A 22,511-nucleotide genomic window follows, 5' to 3' on the forward strand; every position below is an offset into this window, starting at 1 on the left:
GAATTATAACATTGAAAGAGAAGATATTTAAAATGAGGAAATTAGTGCATTTTAAATCTTACTTAAATCGGCTTATGGCCTAAATTTAAGTTTTCTTTCTTGTATTATATAGATTTTTCATTGGCTTAGGTTTTTTTTTTTTAGAGACAGAGTCTCACTTTATGGCCCTCGGTAGAGTGCCGTGGCCTAACACAGCTCACAGCAACCTCCAACTCCTGGGCTTAAGCGATTCACTTGCTTCAGCCTCCCGAGTAGCTGGGACTACAGGCGCCCGCCACAACGCCCGGCTATTTTTTGGTTGCAGTTTGGCTGGGGCCCGGTTTGAACCCGCCACCCTCGGTATATGGGGCCGGCACCTTACCGACTGAGCCACAGGCGCCGGCCATTGGCTTAGGTTTTTAAACAGTTAGATGGTCTATCCTTCTGATTCTATTGACAAAGGATATTTATAATTACTATAATTTACAATGTGTGGTGTCACATGATTTTTTTCAGTAGAGAAATTCAAAGTACCAGTGGTTGTTAACCAGTCATCCTTTGAGTATAGATTTAGAGCGTATTCAGACAGAATGTCTAACATAAAAAATTCTTAAGAAACATTCAGATAGCCTTTTGTGTTTAGAAAATCACCATATTTTTAAAAAAATCAAGTTTTAAGGTGGATTCTGGAATAATTTCTTGTTGTTAATTTGGGAATGTCAGAGGGAACCCTCAGGCACACTCTTAAAATTAAGAGGGGAGAGGGATAGGGTGAGTGGAGGGAGGGTAGTATAAATGTCTAAACACATAACTAAGAAAATGTGGTGAAGGCTATATTAACCAGTTTGATGAAAGTATTTCAGATTGTGTACAGAACCAGCACACTGTACCCCATAGTTGCATTAATGTACACAGCTACGATTCAATAAAAAAAGAAAAAAATAAACATATAAAATATTAAGGGGGGTAGCACCTGTGCCTCATTGAGTAAGGTGCTGGCCCCATATATCAAGTGTGGCAGGTGCAATCCTGGCTCTGGCCAAACAGCAACAAAAAAATAGCCAGGCATTGTAATGGACATGGATAGTCCCAGCTACTCTGGAGGCTGAGGCAATAGAATCACCTAAGCCCAAGAGCCGAAAATTGCTGTGAGCTGTGACACCACTGCACTCTACAGAGGGTGAAAAGTAAGACTCTTTCTCTAAAAAAAAAAAGTAAAAAAGACAGTAAATGATAAATGATACTTAGAGAATTAACAATGTGTTTCTATGATAAGGAATGGCCAACAAAAACTCCCATTTTCTCTCAAAGAGTTGGCATGTATTTGAAATAATGAATTGTCAAAGTGATTACTGAGTGCTATACAAATAAGAGGTGTGTATAAGTAGAAGTAAACTTATCATGTAGTGATTATATAGAACCTCACATAATTATCAAGTATAAAATTTGGCCTGTGAAGAAATAAAGAATAAGGAAGCTGTAAGAAATGAATTTGGAGAAGGCTTTTTCATCTATACAAATATTTCTCTTTGTAAACTTTTGAACTAAGAAGTTTCAAATCAATACATGACTCTTACTTGATTTACTGAAATGGGCTTCCCAACAAAGCCTTCAAAATTATAATGGGAAAAATTCTTTTTATAACAGTAGTCAGGCATGTTGTCCATTGCTCTATTGGTTTGTTTTTATAATGGAAGTTTAATGTAGCATGATTTTACTCAGTTATTTGGGTAAGCAGAAGGTATGAGTATAATTACTCAAATAATCTAAATCATTTTCAGTAATTCTAAAACTCTGAATTTAGGAGTGTGTTGTAATGGGACTCTTGGTTTATAACAATAAAAAGACCATGTTGGAATTCAGTAATTTTGTTAGGTACCTTAATCCTCAGTAATTATTCATGTATAATTATTGCAGTTCCTAAAGGGACTCTATAGTGTTTCTGTATGTAGTTAGAATATACGTTCATATGAACGGTCCTGATATAGGCAATAGAAACTAAGTGATCCAAAAGAGGATTCCATTATTCAATAAACAGAATCCTTCCTTTTGAAATTTGGATTTACAAAATTATAGGGCATTAACTTTAAGTATAGATAGTGCACACATTCTTAGCACCTCAATCTAGTATGTTTAATTAAAATTTTTATAAATGTAAATTAGTGTAAGATGATAAAATAATGTCTAGTCAACTTATTTTCAACAACTCAGAATATGTTTTTGGTCTAGGCCTAAATTTTGTTCATTTTGCAAATATTCTGTATTCTAATTGCACATTTGTGATGTGTATTTCTATACAGTGTGAAGAAAATGTGAAATTTTGTTTTCAATTGTAGATTATATGTGGTGGCATTGTTTAAGAGTGTTTGCTTATAAAAATTTTGAGGTGGAATCAAATGCTACCAGTTTTTCTGATTTTCAAGAAGCTTTGTAAAATACTAAGCCATTTCCTTCCTCTGTAGTACTTACTGAACATTTTGTATTTAGGCATTTGCATCAAATTGCTGAACAAAAGAACTAGCCATATTAATTCAACAATTTTAAAAACTACTTGAAGAGGGTTGGGCATACCATTTTTAGCTCTAATTCTATCACAAAGTAGAAAGATTAAATTTATATTTGTTAGAGCTATTCAAAGAATACAATTTTCTACACTGTAGAAACAGGACAGCCAATTAGTAATACAAAAAAATTAACATTTATACTGTCTTAAAAGAAATCAATTTCTTTTTCTTTTTTTAATGTTGAGGATTCATTGAGAGTACATGAAACCAGGTTACACTGATTGCATTTGTTAGGCAAAATCCCTCTTGCAATCCTATCTTGTCCCTAAAAGGTGTGGCACACACCAAGGCTCCACCTCCCCCTCCTCCCCGCTCTCTGCTATTCTTTTCCCCACACCTCCCTCCTTTCTCTCTCTGCTCTCCACTTTCCCTACCCCTACCATGTCCTTAATTGTCATTAATTGTCCTTAAATTAAAATTGAGTACATAGGAAAAATAGTAATTTCTTAGTGCAAAGTGGAACAGGGCATTACAAAGGTGGCAAGAATATAAAGTGAGCTCCCAGTTTCAAAATGTGTCAGAGACAGAGAGCACATACCCTCGCTGCTCCCATGTTCCTCACTGTTAGAGAGGCATGAAAGACTGAAGTCTCTGATCATGCAGAGGCGTGTTTCATCTAACACAGAGGAAAGGAAGCATAGGGTCAGGCACAAATATCTATAATTCAGTGTCATATAAACTATTTTACTTTATTGAACAGTAGTATCATATACTTCACAATAAGGAAGCTAGAATGGAGAGAAGAGGGTTAGTTATGAAGATATATTGGAAAGTATAGCCTGATAAAAAGTCCATCAGAAACTTGATGATTTGTGATGCCTTTTCATCTTGGAGTATGTTACACGGAGGGACTGGTGGTGAGATTCTAAAGGGGAAGCTCAGGTAAGGAAATGTGGACGCAAATCACTGCAGACCAGAGCTTCTCAAACTTTATGATATCTCCTGGATACCTGGTTAAAAATGCACTTTGTGATTCAGTAGGTCTAGGTATCTTCATTTCTAACACACACAAGTGACGCTGAGGTTGCTGGTCCTTGGATCCCCATGAGTAGCAAGGGTATACACTTGCCTATAGAGAAATCTGGAAAAAAAGCCTGGAAGAACAGTTTCACCATAGCAGGATCAAGAAAAGGCATTATTTTGCTCTTATTTCTGAGCATGAGTTTAGCTGGAGGAGAAGGAGCAAAGAAACAAAGAAATCAAGTTATAAATGTGAGATCGTTTTGCTAAATGAAGAGGGAAGAAATGGCAGAAATAATCCATGAAAACAATGGAAGACCACAGGGTTACAGAATACTTTTTGAAGGGAAGAGACATTCTGGGTAGGGAAAGAGAGTGGAAAGAAGAAAGTTAACTAGGTAATTTTATAGTTAATGATGAGGAAACTTGAGAGTACTGACCAAGATGGATTTAGGAAACTGGCAGTCACACAAGATAGATTGTTGCTGCCCCAGAGATCACTAGAAGCAGGAGAGTGCTGGAATTGGGGTAAACCAGAGAGATCCATTTCTCCTCTCCACGAATGCCAGGCATCAGAGATGCATGTTGCCTTGATATTACATTATCAAATAAGACTAATTTGTATACAACAGTGGCTGCTTTTTTAAGACAGATTTTTTTCCTATAAAATGGCTATTTTCCAAAGATCTTAAAAGATTAATAGGATATACCAAAGGAAACTAATTTTATAAAAATGTAATTATCTTCCATGACTTGGTAATTATGAATTGAGCTGCATTGAAGAATCTGGTGCAAATATCTTTATTGCCAAATGACTTTTGGTCATTTGGATATACACCTAGAAGAGGAATTGCAGGGTCAAAAGTCAGGTGTACATTTAGATCTCTAAGGGTTCTCCAAACTTCCTTCCAAAAGGAACGTACTAGGTTGCATTGCCACCAGCAGTGCAAAAGTGTTCCCTTTTCTCCACAACCACACCAACATCTAGAGTTTGGGAATTTAGTGATGTGGGATACTCTTACTGGAGCTAGGTGGTATCTCAGAGTAGTTTTCGTTTGCATTTCTCAGATGATTAAAGATGGTGAGCATTTTTTTCATGTGTCTGTAGACCATGCGCCTGTCTTCTTCAGAGAAGTTTCTGTTCACGTCTCTTGCCCACAATTAAATGAAATCACTTTTTTTTTTTTCTTAGTCATAATTTTGAGTTCTCTGTGGATTCAGGTTATTAGACCTTTGTCAGAAATATAACTAGAAAAAATCCTCTCCCATTTTGACGCTATTTGCTTTATTTACTGTTTTCTTGGCAGTGCAGAAACTTTTTAATTTGATCAGATCTCAGTAATGTATTTTTGATGTTGCTTCAATTGTCCGGGGTGTCCTCCTCATCAATTTTTTCAAGCATTTCCCTGCACTCTCTCTACGAATTTTTTATAGTTTCATGTCTTAAGTTTAAGTCCTTTAACCAGTGAGAGTCAATTTTGTTAGAGGAGAAAGGTGTTGGTCCAGTTTGAGTCTTTTACAGTTTGCCAGCCAGTATACCATGGAACACTATGCAGCATTAAAAAAAAAAAAAAGAAAAGAAAGGGAGACTTTACCTCTATTATGTTTACATGGATGGAGCTGGAAAATAATCTTCTTAGTAAAGTATCTCAGGAATGGAAAATAAAATCTAATGTACTCAGTGCTACTGTGAAACTAATCTATAATCACTCACACTTGCATATGAAAAATGAAACATGGGGCGGTGCCTGTGGCTCAAGGAGTAAGGCACTGGCCCCATATGCCAGAGGTGGTGGGTTCAAACCCAGCCCTGGCCAAAAACTGCAAAAAAAAAAAAAAAGAAAGAGAGAAAAATGAAACGCAACTTTAGCCTAGGATGAAGGAGGGAAGGGGAGGGAGAAGGGAAAGGAGGGAGATGGGTTGATGGAGGGAGGGTTAGTAGGGGGATCACACCTATGGAGCATATTGCAAGTACAAGTTGGATCTATCAGGTGTAGAACAAAAATGTCTTAATGCTGCAATTGGGGAAATGAGGTGAAAGCTATGTTGATTAGTAGGGTGTAAGCACTCCAAATTGTACAAATAATCAACACATCGAATCCCATAATGGCATAAATGTACTTATGATCTATGTACAAATGACTTAATTAAATATATATGTGTGTATATATGTATGTATTCATGTTTTTTCCAAAACTTTTTCTTATTTTTAGCAAATATTGCTTTTATTTTGAAATGTAAAAGGTTATTAATTTCATATAATTCTGTGACATTTCAATTTTTTTCTTTTTGGATAAATGTTTTGATATTTGAAATTTATTGTTCATAATTTCTTTGGTGTATTTTATATGTCCTTAGGTGAGTGGGTAATGAAACTCTTAGATGGCAAAAGTAGATGGTAGAAGAAATGTAGGTATATCTGCAGCTTACATGGATATGGAACAAAGGGAATGTTTATATTAACTATTAATTATTCTACAAGTGTACATCCATGCTGCTCTATTAAAAATACTTTCTCTAAGAGAAATATAGATTAAACTGTACTGTCATTAGAAGTGTGTCCTTTATAAATAACAAAACAAAGATCAGATGAATACTTATATGTATAAAGGATGCTTTTGTGTCTCGTTAAAGCTATGCTGTAGGCTTCTGCCATCAGCTTTGTCATTTATCCTCTCAGTGGTGTGATTTGCTCCTCTGATTAAAGACACCATTCACATTGCCATATGTGCACTACTGTATTTGAATGGTTTTCCTCTGAAATACTTTAGAAATCTCAAGTGGACGGTGTATTAAATGTATGTTCCCTTTCTTTTCTTTGTTTATTTCTGTCATATTGCTGTCCACAATAAAAAAAGAAAAAGGAAAACAACTTCAGAGCTAAAATAATCATGTACAATGTCAAACTTGAGGATTAAGCTCAATATTAACTCTCCATAACTGCACGTTTGGCACTATCGTATTTACATTTATATTGTCATTTACATTGATTGTCTGTGTTTTTTGTTTTTTTAGGGTTTTCCGAGAAACATTGCCAGTTGAAGGTAACCACATTTATTTTTTTATCTGGAATTATTCACTGTGTGTCATACGAAATATACATTACTTATGAAACCCTTTATTTTAAAGTCCACTCAGCATGCCATTAAGATGGAAGTTTCCCATGGCAAGAACGCAGTAAAACAGAAGAATGTGCAACTATCCAGATCAGGTAATTTTTGGGGGGGAAAGTGGATACATGTTCTTGCTATGTGTAGTGACTATAGTTCACTGTAACTTCAAAATCCTGGGGTGAAGGGATCTTTCTTCCTTCTTTAATTTTCAACTTAAAATTCCTGTTTTTGTTAGGGAGTGGACAGAGATGAACTATGAAACTACACAATTTTCTAATAATTCAAAGAATTTATGAAATTCTGACTTTACATAGTGGAATGCATTATACTAACAAGTTCTTTTAACTTTAGTTATTTTATCCGGTTTTTAGACTGATGATATTAAGGCAATAAATGTCTGATTAGCAGAACCTATGTGCATGTGTGTCATCATTAATTATTAAAAACAAGGAAAATAATAAATTATCCTTCCATGGCTATTTGAAAGACATAGTCTTTTAAAATGGCAGTACTAAATGTTTTGGCTTTAGGGTCCTCTCAAACTATTACAGATAATTGAGTGGAAGTATCCAACACCTAGAATTAGCTGTATGTTATTACTGTGAACTCATACTCTGAAAATGTTTTACTTCATAGGTGACATAGGTGTACAATCATAATTTGTTTCCATGTCCTAAAATTTCATATAACTGATATATACACTTTGTACAAAATAAGATGATGAAGTTTGTGAACTCATCCTAGAAAAAGCACTGCATACCTCATTGCTGAATATCACCATAGTCACCTTTGAAGTACTTCCCTTGGAAAGTTGTGCACCAATACTAGTGCCTCATCCAGGTTCCAAAGCAATTTTGGAACTTTTTTTCTGGAATAGCCATCAGCACTGACATTGTATTATATTTGATGTCCTAAATGTTATCAAAATATCATCCTTTAAAATGTTCCTTCATCTTCGGGTAAAGAAAAAGGTCATTGGGAGCCAGATTATATAAGTAGGGAGGATGTTCTAATACAGTTATTAGTTTACTGAGTAAAAACTCCGCACAGACGGTACTGTGTGACTTGGTGCATTGTCACACAGCAAGAACCATTGCCCCCCTGATGCAAGAGCCATGATTTGGCAAAAAGTTCAGGTCATTTTCATCTAACTTTTCCATGTAGCCTTTTCAGCACTTTCAAATAGTAAACTTTGTTAACTGTGCAGTTGTCGAAAATTCCTAATGAACAATCCCTCTGATATCAAGAAGGTTAGCAATATCACATTTTGTTAGAACTAAAGGAATGTTTTGATTGTGGAGAAGACTGACTTTCATTGTGCACTTTGATGCTTTTCTTCAGTTCACGTTGGTATGCCCATGTTTCATCACCAGTGATAACATGGCTCAAAACTTCATCTTGCTTCTCTGTGAGGTCTTGTCAAAATTTGACTCTCCTTTCCATTTTTTTCCACTGGTGATCTACTTGGGAATCATTTTGTCCAAGTTTTTTCTTGTCAAGATTTTCCATTATGATTTTCCTGATATTTTTATTAGATCATAACTGTGTACATTACTGCATTTATGTGGTACAGTGTGCTGATTTTATATATAATTTGGAATGTTTACATCAAACTGGTTAACATAGCATTCACCTCCCCTCCTTCCCTCCCCTGTTTGAATTCGGTATTTAAAAAAAAAATTTCCCAAGGGCGGCACCTGTCGCTCAGTGAGTAGGGCGCCAGCCCCATATGCCGAGGGTGGCGGGTTCGGACCCAGCCCCGGCCAAACTGCAACAGAAAAATAGCTGGGCGTTGCGGCGCGCACCTGTAGTCCCAGCTCCTCGGGAGATTGAGGCAAGAGAATCGCGTAAGCCCAAGAGTTAGAGGTTGCTGTGAACTGTGTGACACCACGGCACTCTGCCCGAGGGTGGTACAGTGAGACTCCGTCTCTACAAAAAAAAAAAAAAAAAAAAAATTTCCCGGTTGATTCCATTAATCCATATAACCCAACTATTGATATGACAGACGTATGTGTGTATATTGACCTTTCAAACACACTTTATACTACATTTATCTAATGCTACACTCTTCTTATGTAAATAAATGTTTGCTAACTAAAAGAAAGAAAAAAAAACATAGCATTCACCTCACTTATTTATTTTCTTTTTCTTTCAGTTTTTTACTGGGACCGGGTTTGAATCCACCCCCTCTGGTCTATAGGGCTGGCTCCCTAATTCTTTGAGCCATAGGCACCACCCACTTATTTAATTGTTGTGTTTAGACATTTATACTCTACTATTAATAAAATATTAAATTTAATATTAATAGCAGAATATACATGTCTACAAATTTTAATACCAGTATTAATATTTAATAGTATTGATATTTAATTCTTAATATTTAATAGTATTAATGCTTAACTAATAGTAGATTATAAATGTCTCTACAATACTTAAGAGTAGTGTTAATATTTAATAGTAGAGTATAAATGTCTAAACACAACAAGTAAGTAAGTGAAGTGAATTCTGTGTTAACAAGTTTGATTTAAACATTCCAAATTGTATATAAAATCAGCACATTATACCCCATAAATGGAGTAATGTATGCAGTTATGATCTAATAAAATAAATTAAAAAAAAAGACTTTCCTACTTATTTCTCTATTGATGTTTACTTGATATGCTATGCTTCTCACAGTCAGCTAATAGTTTTGATGCAAAATTCAATGAATTTTTGTAAGGTTTTCATGACTTTCATTCTTATCACTGGGCACCCTTAACTCTCTTCTTCAATGCTGCTTTTTATCCCTTCAGAAAACTATTTAATCTATTTGCAAACTGCTGATTTTTTTGTGGCATTATCTGCAAACTAACATGTCCCTGACTTCCCTTTCATGCTTGCTAAGTTTAACAAGATTAACATTTATTCATCGCTCTAATTCAGGTTCTGAAATTCTCATAACAGCACACAATCATGCAGCAATGATAATGAACTCCATTCTGAAAGACAGTCAACATAAACACAACTATGAGACACTGATACAACAAAGTTATGAAACTTTAATGAGGGGCTTGTACAGTACTAACAACATAAGCACACGGTTGTGAGCTTGTGAACTTAATTGTCAAGGCTTCATATGTCATTCTGTGACTTTCTCTTATTTGCTCAGTATTGTATTTGTGAGATCAATCCATATTGACACATGTATATTTGGCTTAATTTATTTTGATTTTTATAACATTCCATCACATAAATGCTGCAAAATCAAACTCTTCGAAAGCTGATATATATATATATATGTGTGTGTGTGTGTGTGTCGTATATCCATATATATATATATATATATGAATGATAGTCATAATGGCTTTTGTATTATATAGGTGTATCTACAGATATTTATTGTATTGTTTATTAATACTGAAAAAATCAAAATACAAAACCAAGTTTTATATGTTTATTTATTTTATAAAAACATCCATCCTCTATGGGACACTGATATTTGATATCCAAAATATTTCCATAAACATTCACTTATCTCAGGCCCACATTGCCTTTATTTTCCAACATTTCCTTGTAATGCATCTTCTGCCATTCACTTGTGTTTTTCTGAAATTCGTCTTTCATATAGAATTTACAGTGATTTACTTCAGTGAAAATGGGATAATTAATATCTCTTTGAAATATTAATATTCAACCACCATGAAATTTCATAGAAGGATTTCTGCTATCCCTTCTTGTCTGCATTTTTTTCTAGCATTCCTGAGATTCTAGAATGCCTGGCTCGCCAATCCCTCCACTGTAGACAAATACATATACATATGTTTCTTCAGGAATTTTTCTCTCTCTCTTTCTGCTTTCTGTCTTGCCCTCATCCTTTCCTGTCCCCTATGCCCTTTAATTTGGCTCATCTAACATTATAAGTATCAGCTCAGACATGATCTCTGAAAAACTCATTTTTGACAGTTTTATTTATATTCCTTCCAGCCACAGTCTCAATCATTATTGAGTAAAACAGATAAAGACTGTTCCAGAAGTTTTGAAATATTGTGCTTACAGTCCAGGGGCAAAGGGTAGAGACATGGCAAGAAATGATTTACAGTTTTGGTAGGAAAATTGCAGTAGAGATGACACTAGAGTACTAAGGCCACCCGGAGGGAGGAGATGCCTATTTATCTGGGGAAACAGCAGGAATCAATGAAAGCTTCATGTAGAAGGCTAAGGCCTTAAAAGATGAAAATAAAATTGTTAGAATAGAAGAGGAAATCTTTTCACATGTAACAAACAGGATGTACACTGATGAAAATAGAAAAAGTAACAGAAATTTGTGAATTATTGATAAAACAACATGCACAGCATGCTGTTAAAAGGTACTATTATGAAGTAGAGAATAATCCACAATGTTATTTCATATGTGTGTATTGTATATTTAAATTCTGTTTCTCCTCTAACATTATATGTATATTCATTAGGTGGAAAAATCTGTGAGTAAATCTGTGATATGTGTGTATTTGTTGAACCTAGTGACATCTAGTGCCCTCTGGGTTGATTTGCAAAGTTTTGGATAATTAGAAGTATTTTTTTTTTTTTACAGAAGTAAATATTTGGCTAAAGATTAAGCTTAACTTAAACTCTCAATTTACACAGAAATTACCTTTTTACCCTTTTGTATCAAACAGTGTCAATTTTGTTGAACTGTGGTCCACTTAACTAAATGTATGGTCTATCAGCAGAACAAGCCTTGCAGATGTCATCAGATGAAGAGAAAGAAAGTCATGAAGGAAATAAAAATAAACTGTCAAAGGTATGAAAATATTTAATTTTAGATTTCTGATTTAATGTTGATTTCTTTTGCAATGATATATTGAATGGCATTTGCAAAGTAGAATAGTCCAAAATAAAATTATATTTTGGACTAACATCTTAGACTCAATAGGTCACAATTTAATATTTTCTTTAAAATATATTCTCAAATACTTAAAATAATTAAAAATCCTGAAATCTCAGATAGTCTTTGTCTTTGGAATAGAGATAAAGAATTTCTGGGTGGAGCAAATTTGGGAATCAGAAAGATCATTCAGCTGAGTTCTCCTAGAAGGACTGGGGAAAAAGAGAGAACCCAGCTATACCTGGCATGAAGACCTTACCCAGAGTCATAGCTAAGGGAGCACAGTGATGAGGTGGTGAGATGGATATAGTTTATGATCTGGAGTGGTGGAAATCTGATGAATTAGGTAGGTGATTGAGACTGGCTGGGATCAGCTGGCCACCCACAGAGGCTTGGGACAGGAAGAAGCCTTTCTTGAATTTTCAGTTGTTGGGACAAGCTGTGTGTTGAGTGAAAAGCTTGGAAGAGAAGGCAAGCTCAAACAGCATACAGCAACCAGATTCAAATGCTGGTTTGAGTGGATGTGCCATAGGTTTGTGGCTGGTGAGGCAACTATAATGAGAAGGTCTCAGTGGCCAGGAGGCTGCCAATGTGGGAAGTCCTGACAAGGTCTTAGCAGGAGCCTAAAGCACGGCTGTCTTAATTCCTTCCGCCAGGATCAGAACGCATCTATTGGGGCAGGCTGAGGGACTCCTGCAACCTACAGGAACTAGAGTCAGGGGGCACTGTGAAACCTGCCCCTGAAGGATTCTAGTGAGCTTTAAGATCCCAACCCAGCAGGATCTGAATGCTGAGAAAACAATCAGGTGATTGCCCAAGGCAATAATTTTGGAATTAGGACAATAGAGGTTGCTGGCTGTGCTCTCGGTCTCCTAAAAAACCCACAGCGCCACCTGGTGCCCCAGAAACGTACTGTCATCATGCAACATACTGTCATCAAGAGCAAGGACTTCTCTTTAAAACAAACGAGGTAGTGAGAAGTAAAAAGGAGCATAAGGAGGTAAACAAGAAGAAAGAACACATGAGGAGGAACCAATAGAAAAATTCAGGCAACCTGAAAAATAAGAACAGAGGATCCCCCACAATGAACCGTGAGGCACCTACTGCAGAAGACGCCATCTATAAAGAATTAGTGGACTTCTCCCAGAGCTGGACATATCCTCTAAACAGAAATTAAACAAAGATATAAGAGATTGAAATGAGACCCTAGCAAAACTGTGCTTGATAGATGTATATAGAACACTCCATCCCCCAAATATGAATATACATTATTGTCATCATCCCATGGAACATTCTCAAAAATTATCACATCCTATTACAGAAAACAAAACTCAACAAAATCAAAAGAATTGAAATTTTATCATGCATCTTCTCAGACCACAAGGCACTAAAATTCGAACTCAACTTCAACAAAAATGTTCAACCTCACAAAAAGGCATAGAAGTTCAACAACCTTGTGCTGAATGACAGTTGGGTGCTGGAAGAAATAAAAAAGGAAATCATTAAATTCCTTCAGTATAACAACAATGAAGATACAAGTTAAAAAAAAACTGTGGATATAGCAAAAGCAGAAAAAAATGATCACTTTAGAAGCCTATATTCAAAAAACAGAAAAAAAGAAAGATGGAGACTTTACCTTTTTTATGTTTACATGGATGGAGCTGGAACATATTTTTCTTAGCAAAGTATCTCAAGAATGGAAGAAAAAGTATCCAATGTACTCAGCCCTACTATGAAGCTAATGTATAGCTTTCAAATGAAAGCTATAACTCAGTTATAACCTAAGAATATGGGGACCAGGGAGGGGGAGGGTAGAGAGGGGGTAGGATGGGTGGAGGGAGGGTGATTGGTGGGATTACACCTGTGGTGCATCTTACAAGGATACATGTGAAACTAAGTAAATGTAGACTATAAATGCCTTAACACAATAACTAAGAAAATACCAGGAAGGCTGTGTTAACCAGTGTGATGAAAGTGTGTTAAACGGCCTATAAAAGCAGTATACGGTGCCCAGTGATTGCATTAATGTACACTGTTATGATTTAATAAAAAAAAATTAATGTTCACATAATGTACCTTGGTCAAAATTAAATCCAATTTATGTAATAATTGGTCACTAAATTGCCCTCTAAAGAGACCAGGTTGGTTGACTAAATAGAAAAACTCAGGCCAGACATCTGCTGCATTCAAGAGTCTCATCTTTCCTTAAAAGACAAAAATAGACTCAAGGTGAAGGAATGGTCACCTTTAATTCAGGCAAATGGAAATCAGAAAAAAGTAGGTGTGGCAATTATATTCTCAGATACAATAGGCTTTAAACCAATCAAAGTAAGAAAAGATAATGATGGTCACTTCTTATTTCTTAAGGGCTACACTCAACATGATGAGATTTCAATTATCAACATTTATGCACCCAACCAGAATGCACCTCAATTTATAAGAGAAATTTTAGCTGACATGAGCAACTTGATTTCCCCCGCACCATAATTGTTGAAGACTTTAACACTCCTCTGGCAGTGTTGGATAGATCCTCACACAAAAAAGAAGCTAAGCAAAGAAATTTTAGAACTAAACTTAACCATTCAACATTTACATATAATAGACATCTACAGAACATTTCATCCTAATTAAACTGAATACACATTCTTCTCATCAGCCAAGGGATCATCCTCCAAAATTGATCACATCTTGGGTCACAAGTTTAACATCAGCAAATTTTAAAAAATATAATTCATTCCTTGTATTTTCTCAGACCATCATGGAATAAAAGTTGAACTCAGTAAAAACAGGAATCTCCACATGCATACAAAAACATTGAAACTAAATAACTTCATGTTGAATGATAGCTGGGTCATAGATGAGATTAAGAAGGAAATTACCAAATTTTTGGAACAAAACAATAATGAAGTCGCAAACTATCAGAACCTCTGGGATACCACAAAGGGAGTCCTAAGAGGAAAATGTATAGCATTGCAAGCCTTCCTCGAGAGAACGGAAAGAGAGGAAGTCAATAACTTCATGGGACATCTCAAGCAATGGAAAATGAAGAACTTTACAACCCTAAACCCAGCAGAAGAAAATAATTAAAATTAGAGCACAAGTAAATGAAATTGAAGACCAAAGAATCATACAACAGATCAACCAAAGAGTTGGTTTTTTGAAAAGCTCAAGAAAATAGATAAAACTTAGGCTAACCTAACCAGAAGTAGAAGAGTAGAATCCCCTATTCATCAATTAGAAAAGATAAAGGCCAAATAACAACAGACTCCATAGAAATCCAACAAGTCCTTAATGAATACTATATAATATAGAATTATAGAATATTTTCATACTTCTGAGAGTAGAGTTTTATTATATAGTATGAATATTATATATATATATTATTCACATTATAATATATATAATATTATATATATATAATATTCATACTATATAATAAAACTCTACTCTCAGAAGTATGAAAATATGAAGGAAAGAGATCAATACTTGGAAACACGCCACCCTCCTAGACTTAGCCAGAAAGAAGTGCAAATGTTGAACAAGCCTATAACAAGCTCTGAAATAGCATCAAGTATAAGAAATCTCCCCCAAAAGAACAGCCCAGGACCAGATGGCTTCACATCAGAATTCTACCAAACCTTTAAGGAGGAACTAATACCTATATTACTTAATCTTTTCCAAAACATACTAAAAGAAGGAATACTTCACAATATATTCTCTGAAGCAAATATTATGCTGATATCCAAACCAGAAAAAGACCCAACAACAAAAGAAAATTAGATACCAATATCTCTAATGAATATTGATGCAAAAATATTCAATAAGATCCTAGCAAACAATCCAATAACACATCAAACACATTATACACCACAACCAGGTGTGTTTCATCCCAGGGTCCCAAGGATGGTCCAGTATACATAAATTCATAAATATAATACATCACATAGACAAATTAAAAAACAAAGACCATATGATTCTCTCAATTGATGCAGAAAAAGCTTTTGACAATACCCAACATCCTCTCTTGATCAGAACGCTTTAGAAAATAGGTATAGAATTTATTGAATTCTTGAGACATCTTTTGGGTTACTGCTTGGAATTCTAATTTGATCAATTGGCACTTGCTACTGGCTGCTTGAAGAATTTTTTTCTTCTTGACTTCAGACAGGTTCATTGCAATGTGTCTTGGAGAGGCTCTGTTAGCATTGAAATTACCCAGGGTTTGATATGCATCTGAAAGGGGTGTGTGGGGGTCTTTAGTGAAACTTGGGAAGTTTTCCTTTATGATAGATAGTCTCCTGAATGGCTTCCAGGCTTCCTTTCCTTTGGGGCAATCTTCTTCCCCTTTAGGAATCCCTATTCATATATTTGAATACTTCAAGGAGTATTGTAGTTCTCTAAGGACATGTTATGCTTTCTCTCTCTTCTTTTCTGCTCATCAACTCTCTGGGTTAAGTGAAAATTTTGTCCTGTAGCTCTGAGCTTCTTTTTTCTCCATAGTCTACCCTATTTTTGATACGTTTTACTGCAGCTTTACATTCCCTGATTGTTTCCTTCATTTCCTTAAGCTCCACCATATCCTTTCTGTATTGTACATATCTCTTGTCTCATTTTTGGTTCTTTCTTTCCATGTTCTTGCCCATTCCTTTTAATGTCTTTATCATCCATATTTTAAACTCCCTTTCTATCAACTCTATTAATTATTTTTGTTTATTTTCTCCATACATATACATGTGTTTATTTGGTTTCCACTTTTTGCCTGCACAAAATTAAAAAGACTTAAAATTTAAAAACAATAGCATTGATTACAATAAGCACTAGAAACAAAAATGTCATCAAGAATGAGCAAAGATAAAAACATTCATAAAAGAAATCAGATAATTGCTGCCAGAAAATATTGAGCAATAATAATAAGAATGCAAAAAAAAAGTAACATTCATATGGTTAGATAAGAGTATGTCTATCATAGAATGCTTTGACTTTGAGGTTCAGTATGGGGTCATCAGTTAACTTCTTTTTCTTTTTTATTTTTCCAAAGTCTCAAAAAATAGACAACTATTCTTGCTAATATGTTTGAGTTCTCTGTGGATTCTGGTTACTAAACATTGTTCGGAGGTTTAACCTGCAAATATTTTCTCCTATTTTGAGGGCTGTCTGCTTGCTATACTTACTATGTTCTTGGCTGTGCAGAAGATTTTCAGTTTGATCAGGTTCCAGTAGTGTAGTTTTGATACTGCTTCAATTGCCTGGGGAGTCCTCCTCATTAAATATTCACCGAGGCCGATTCCTTCAAGAGTTTTCCCGGCTTTTTCTTCTAGTATTTTTATAGTTTCATGTCTTAAGTTTAAAGATTTTACCCAGTGAGAGTCTATCTTAGTTAATGGTGAAAGGTGTTGGTTCAATTTCAATCTTCTACAGGTTGCCAGCCTGTTTCTTAGGGTAGGCAAAGGAATGGAAGAGAAACTTCTCTAAAGAAGACAGACGCACGGACTACAGGCACATGAAAAAATGCTCATCATCCTTAATCATCAGAGAAATGCAACTCAAAACTACTTTGAGATATCACCTAACTCCAGTAAGAGTAGCCCACATAACAAAATCCCCAAACCAGAGATGTTGGCGTGGATGTGGAGAAAGGGCACACTTCTACACTGCTGGTGTGAATGCCCACTAATACGTTCCTTTTGGAAGGATGTTTGGAAAATACTTAGATACCTAAAAATAGAGATGCCATTCGATCCTATAATTCCTTTACTAGGTAAATGCCTAGAAGACCAAAAATCACAATATAACAAAGACATCTACCAGAATATTTATTGCAGCTCAATCCATAATTGCTAAGCCATGGAAGAAGCCCAAGTGCCCGTCAACCCACGAATGGACTAGCTAATTGTGGCACATGTATACCATGGAATGTTATGCAACCTTAAAGAAAGATGGATAGAGCTGGAACATATTCTTCTTAGCAAAGTATCTGAAGAATGGAAGAAAAAGTACCCAATGTACTCAGCTCTACTGTGAAGGTAATTTATAGATTTCATATGAAGGCTATAACCCACCTATAGCACAAGAATATGGGGAATGGGCCATGAGAGGGTCAGGGAGGAGAGAAGTCAGGGTGGAGGGAGGGTAATGGGTGGGGCCACACCTACGGTGCTTATTAAAATGGGTACAGGCAAAACCTACTAAATGCAGAATACAAATTTCTACATACAATAACTAAGAAAATGCCATGAAGTCTACTTTGAACAGTTTGATGAGAATATTTTTGATTGTATATGAAACCAGCACATTGTACCCCTTGGTTGCACAAATGCACAAAGCTATGATTTAACAATAAAAAAAAGAAGGAAAATAAGTATAGAAGTAACATTTCTTAAACTGATAGAGGCCAACTGCTGCAAACCCACAGCCAATATCATAGTGAATGGAGTAAAATTGAAATCATTTCCACTCAGATCAGGAACCAGACAAGGATGCCTACTGTCTCCACTACTTTTTAACATTGTAAGGGAAGTTTTAGCCACCACAATCAGGCAAGAGAAGACAGTCAAGGGGATCCAAATAGGACCAGAAGAGATCAAATTGTCACTCTTCACAGGCGATATGGTTATATATCCAGAAAATCCAAGGGAATCAACTACAAAACTCCTAGAAGTGATCAAGGCATATAGTAATGTTTCAGGATACAAAATTAACACTCATAAATCTGTAGCCTTTATATATACCAACAATAGTCAAGGAGAAAAAACAGTCAAGGACTTCATTCCCTTTACAATTGTCGCAAAGAAGATGAATTATCTGGGAGTGTATCCAACTAAGGACATGAAATATCTCTATAAAGAAAACTATGAAACTCTGAGAAAAGAAATAGCTGAAGATGTTAACAAATTGAAAAATGTATCATGCTCGTGGTTGGGAAGAATCAATGTTGTTAAAATGTCTATACTACCTAAAGCAATCTACACATTTAATGCAATCTCTATTAAAGCACTTCTGTCATATTTTAAAGACCTGGAAAAATTAGTACTTTGTTTTATACGGAAACAGAAAAAAACTCAAATAGCCAAGACATAACTCAGAAATAAAAACAAATTGGGAGGTACCACGCTTCCAGACTTCAAACTATACTATAAATCGATAGTGATCAAAACAGTATGGTACTGGTACAAAAATAGAGAGGTAGATGTGTACTCAGCCCTACTATGAAGCTAAATTATAGCTATCACATGAAGGCTATAACCCAACTAAAGCACAAGACTATGAGGAAAGGGCCAAGGAAGGGGAAGGGAGGGGGCAGATTATGGTGGAGGTAGAGTAATGGGTGGGGCCACACCTACCGTGCATCTTAGAATGGGTACAGGCCAAACTTACTAAAGGTAGAATACAAATGTCTACATACAATAACCATGAAAATGCCATGAAGGCTACGTTGAATAATTAGATTAGAATATTTCAATTGTATATGAAACTAGCACATTGTACCCCTTGATTGCACTAATGTACACAGCTAACAATAAAAAAATAAAAAATAAATAAAAGGCAAAAAGAAAGAGGTAAACCCAGACACTTATTGTCATTTGATTTTCGATAAGCCTATTAAAAATATAAATTTTGGGAATGATTCCTTATTCAATAAATGGTGCTGAATGAATTGGCTGGAAACTTGTAGAGGACTGAAACTGGACCCACATCTTTCTCCTCTAATAAAAATTGACTCTTACTGGTTAAAAGACTCATACTTAAGACATGAAACTATTAATATTCTTAGAGAAAGTGCAAGGGAAATGCTTGAAAAACTTGGCCTGGGAGAATACTTCATGAGGAAGACACCCCGGGCAATTGAAGCACCATCAAAAATACATTACTGGGATCTGATCAAATTAAAAAGTTTCTGCACTGCCAAGAACACACTAAGTAAAGCCCTCAGATAGACAGCCCTCAGAATGGGAGAGGATTTTTGCAAGTTATACTACCAACAAAGGTCTAAGAACCAAAATCCACAGAGAACTCAAACTTCTTACTAAGCAAAAAACAAGTGATCCCATTTCATTGTGGGCAAGAAACATGAACAGAAGCTTCTCTGAAGAAGACAGACACATTTCCTACAGACACATGAAAAAATGCTCATCTTTAATCATCATAGAAATGCAAACCAAAACTACTCTGAGAAACCATTTAACTCCAGTAGGACTAGCCCACATCACAAAATCCCAAAACAACAGATGTTGGTGTGGATGTGGAGAAAAGGGAACACTTCTGCACTGCTGGTGGGAATGCAAACTAGTATTTTCCTTTTGGAGGGAAGTTTGGAGAACACTCAGGGATCTAAATGTAGACCTGCCATTTGTCCTACAATTCCTCTTCTAGGTGTATATCCAAAGGACCAAAAATCTTTTGGCAATAAAGATATTTGCACCAGATTGTTCATTGCAGGTCAATTCATAATTGCCAACTCATGGAAGAAGCCCAAGTGCCCATGGACCCATGAATGGATTAATAAATTGTGGTATATGTATACCATGGAGTACTAGCAGCAGTAAAAAAAAAAAATAAAATGGAGACTTTACCTCTTTTATGCTTACATGGATGGAGCTGGAAAATATTCTTCTTAGTAAAGTATCTCAGGAATGAAAATAAAAGTATCTAATATACTCAGTACTACTGTGAAACCAATTTATAATCACTCACACATGCAAATGAAAAATGAAACACAACTTTAGCCTAGGATGAAGGAGGGAAGGGGAGAGTGAGGGGAGGGAAGGGGGTGGGAGGGATAGTAGGGGGACCACACCTATGGAGCACATTGCAAGTACAAGTTGGATCTATTATGTGTTTACCACAAATGTCCTTATAATATAATAGGGTAAATGAGGTGAAATCTATGTTGATTAATATGATGTAAGCACTGCAATTTGTACAAATAATGAACACATTGAAAATGGCATTAATGTATTTATGACCTATGTACAAAAGACTTAATAAAAAAAGAAAGAAAAAAATCATACATTATGATCAAATAAGATTCATCTTACATTAATTTTTTGAGTGGTGAGAAGTATGGATTCTTTTTTATTCTTCTGCATATGGCTATACAAATACAATTTTACCTGCACCTTTTATTGAAAATGGAGAGATTCCCCCAATGTATGTTGTTGCCTGCTTTGTCAAAGATAAGGTGGCTATATGTGGATGGTTTACTGTATGGGTATTTAGTCTTGTTTCATCAGCCTGTGTCTCCATTTTTGTGTCAATACCATGCTGTCTTGGTTACTATAGCCTTGTAGTGTAGTTTGAAGGTGGTAATGTGATGCCTCCAAATTTGTAAAAGAAGCATTATATCAAAAAATACCTGTATTCAAATGTTCTTTGCAACACAATTCACAATTACAAAGATGGGGAATCAACCAAATGCGCATCAATTCATGAGTAGATTAATAAAACATGGTTCATGTATTCCATAGAATACTAAACCACAAACAATGACTTAATGCCTTTTCAACAATCTGTATATAACTAGGGACCATTAGAACTAGGGACGATTATCCTCAGTGAAGTATCTAAAGAATGAAAACACGAATACAACATGTACTTACTACTAAATTGGAATTAAATTGATGGGCGCACATGTGAAGTAAACCTCAATAGAAATGAAGCAGGGGGTTACAGGGGGAGAGGAAGCAGAAACCTATCTAACAGGTAGAGCGAACACTCTCTGGGTGAAAGACATACTTCCAATGAAGACTGAAAGATTACAAAAAGAAATCTACATAACCAAAATATTTGTACCCCCATAATACTTTTAGATAAATAAATAAGTATATAAATAAATAAATGAAAGGATAGAAGATGGCATCTTTTGTGTGTCTTTTTATTTCTCAATTTCTGACAGTGAAATGGGGTGAAAATTCATTCAGTACCAAGAGGAAAGGGGAATGACAAAGTTAAGAATGGCCCTTTTTGAAATTTTGAAAAATTCTGTTTGACTCACTCAAAGAGAAATAAAGAAGATTCTCCAAACAATTTAAATAACAATTATAATTATATCTCACAATTATGTGATAATACTCAAATGTAATGCTAAAATTAATAACAAAATATTTTTCTGGCTCTAATCATAAAGTAAAGTGATAAAATCAATGAAAAGAAAAAATTTCTTTTTGTAGACTAAAGTAGTAGCAATTATCCTTTCTATTAAACTTTTCATCAAGGTTAAAAAACAAAGGAAGAAGTGTGAAGCTAATGAGATAGAAGTATCTAAATACCTCTGTGATTTTGCAACTGATAACAGTGATGATGATGGATTAATTCAAAAAAGAAAGGCTGGAGAAACCTACAATCAGCAGTTTTCCAGGAAGGAGAATGAAAAGTGGGACAGGTGAGCCTGTAGTGGTGTTTCATAGTAGATAATTATTACTGTACAAGAAAACTAATTTTAATTTGGACTAACATTCACAATTAACAAGTTGTATTCTTAACCTAAGGATTTTCAGCCTTTGCCTGCTATAAGAACAATGCAAATTTACAAACAATGGGTTTTCAGTCATGCTGACATTTTTTTTTAACAAAAACAGTGCTGAGAAATGTGCAGAAAAGTTATTGTCATGCACTATTTGTTGATAAAACCAGTAAATCCTTTTGACAGGTGATTTAGCAATGGGCATCAAATTTCAAATATGTCATTCATTGAATGTAAGAGGTCCAGTTCTGCAGCTAGATCCTACAGGAAAATATGACCCATCTAAACACACAGACATGTTAAGAACATTTGTTATCTGTGATATATACTTAAAATAAACCAATATTTATGTATCTAATATATAATATGTGTTAAGATACATAGTATTTATGTATGTTAAGGACATTTATATAACTATGTTATCTATATATGTGTATTACAGAAGTTTATTATAACATTGTCATATCAAAAGTTGGAGATAGTCTAAATATGTGTCAGTAAGGAAATACTTAAAATACCACACCCATAAAGTAATGTTGCATACAACGATTTTCTAAAATGAGGTGAATCTG

At 35.1% G+C, this 22,511-nt stretch overlaps 1 protein-coding gene across 1 annotated transcript in view; it reads left to right on the forward strand.

Annotated features, from left to right (window-relative positions):
- LOC128579569 (ankyrin repeat domain-containing protein 26-like) overlaps positions 1–22,511 on the forward strand; it is a 197,593-nt gene that overhangs the window by 110,189 nt on the left and 64,893 nt on the right. The window contains exons 18-21 of the mRNA XM_053581587.1: positions 6,519–6,547; positions 6,633–6,714; positions 11,326–11,396; positions 21,692–21,858. Coding sequence (XP_053437562.1) covers positions 6,519–6,547; positions 6,633–6,714; positions 11,326–11,396; positions 21,692–21,858 — 349 coding nt within the window. The remainder of the gene's footprint in view (positions 1–6,518; positions 6,548–6,632; positions 6,715–11,325; positions 11,397–21,691; positions 21,859–22,511) is intronic.

Source organism: Nycticebus coucang, unplaced genomic scaffold, assembly GCF_027406575.1.
Source record: "Nycticebus coucang isolate mNycCou1 unplaced genomic scaffold, mNycCou1.pri scaffold_66, whole genome shotgun sequence".
Lineage (NCBI taxonomy): Eukaryota > Metazoa > Chordata > Mammalia > Primates > Lorisidae > Nycticebus > Nycticebus coucang.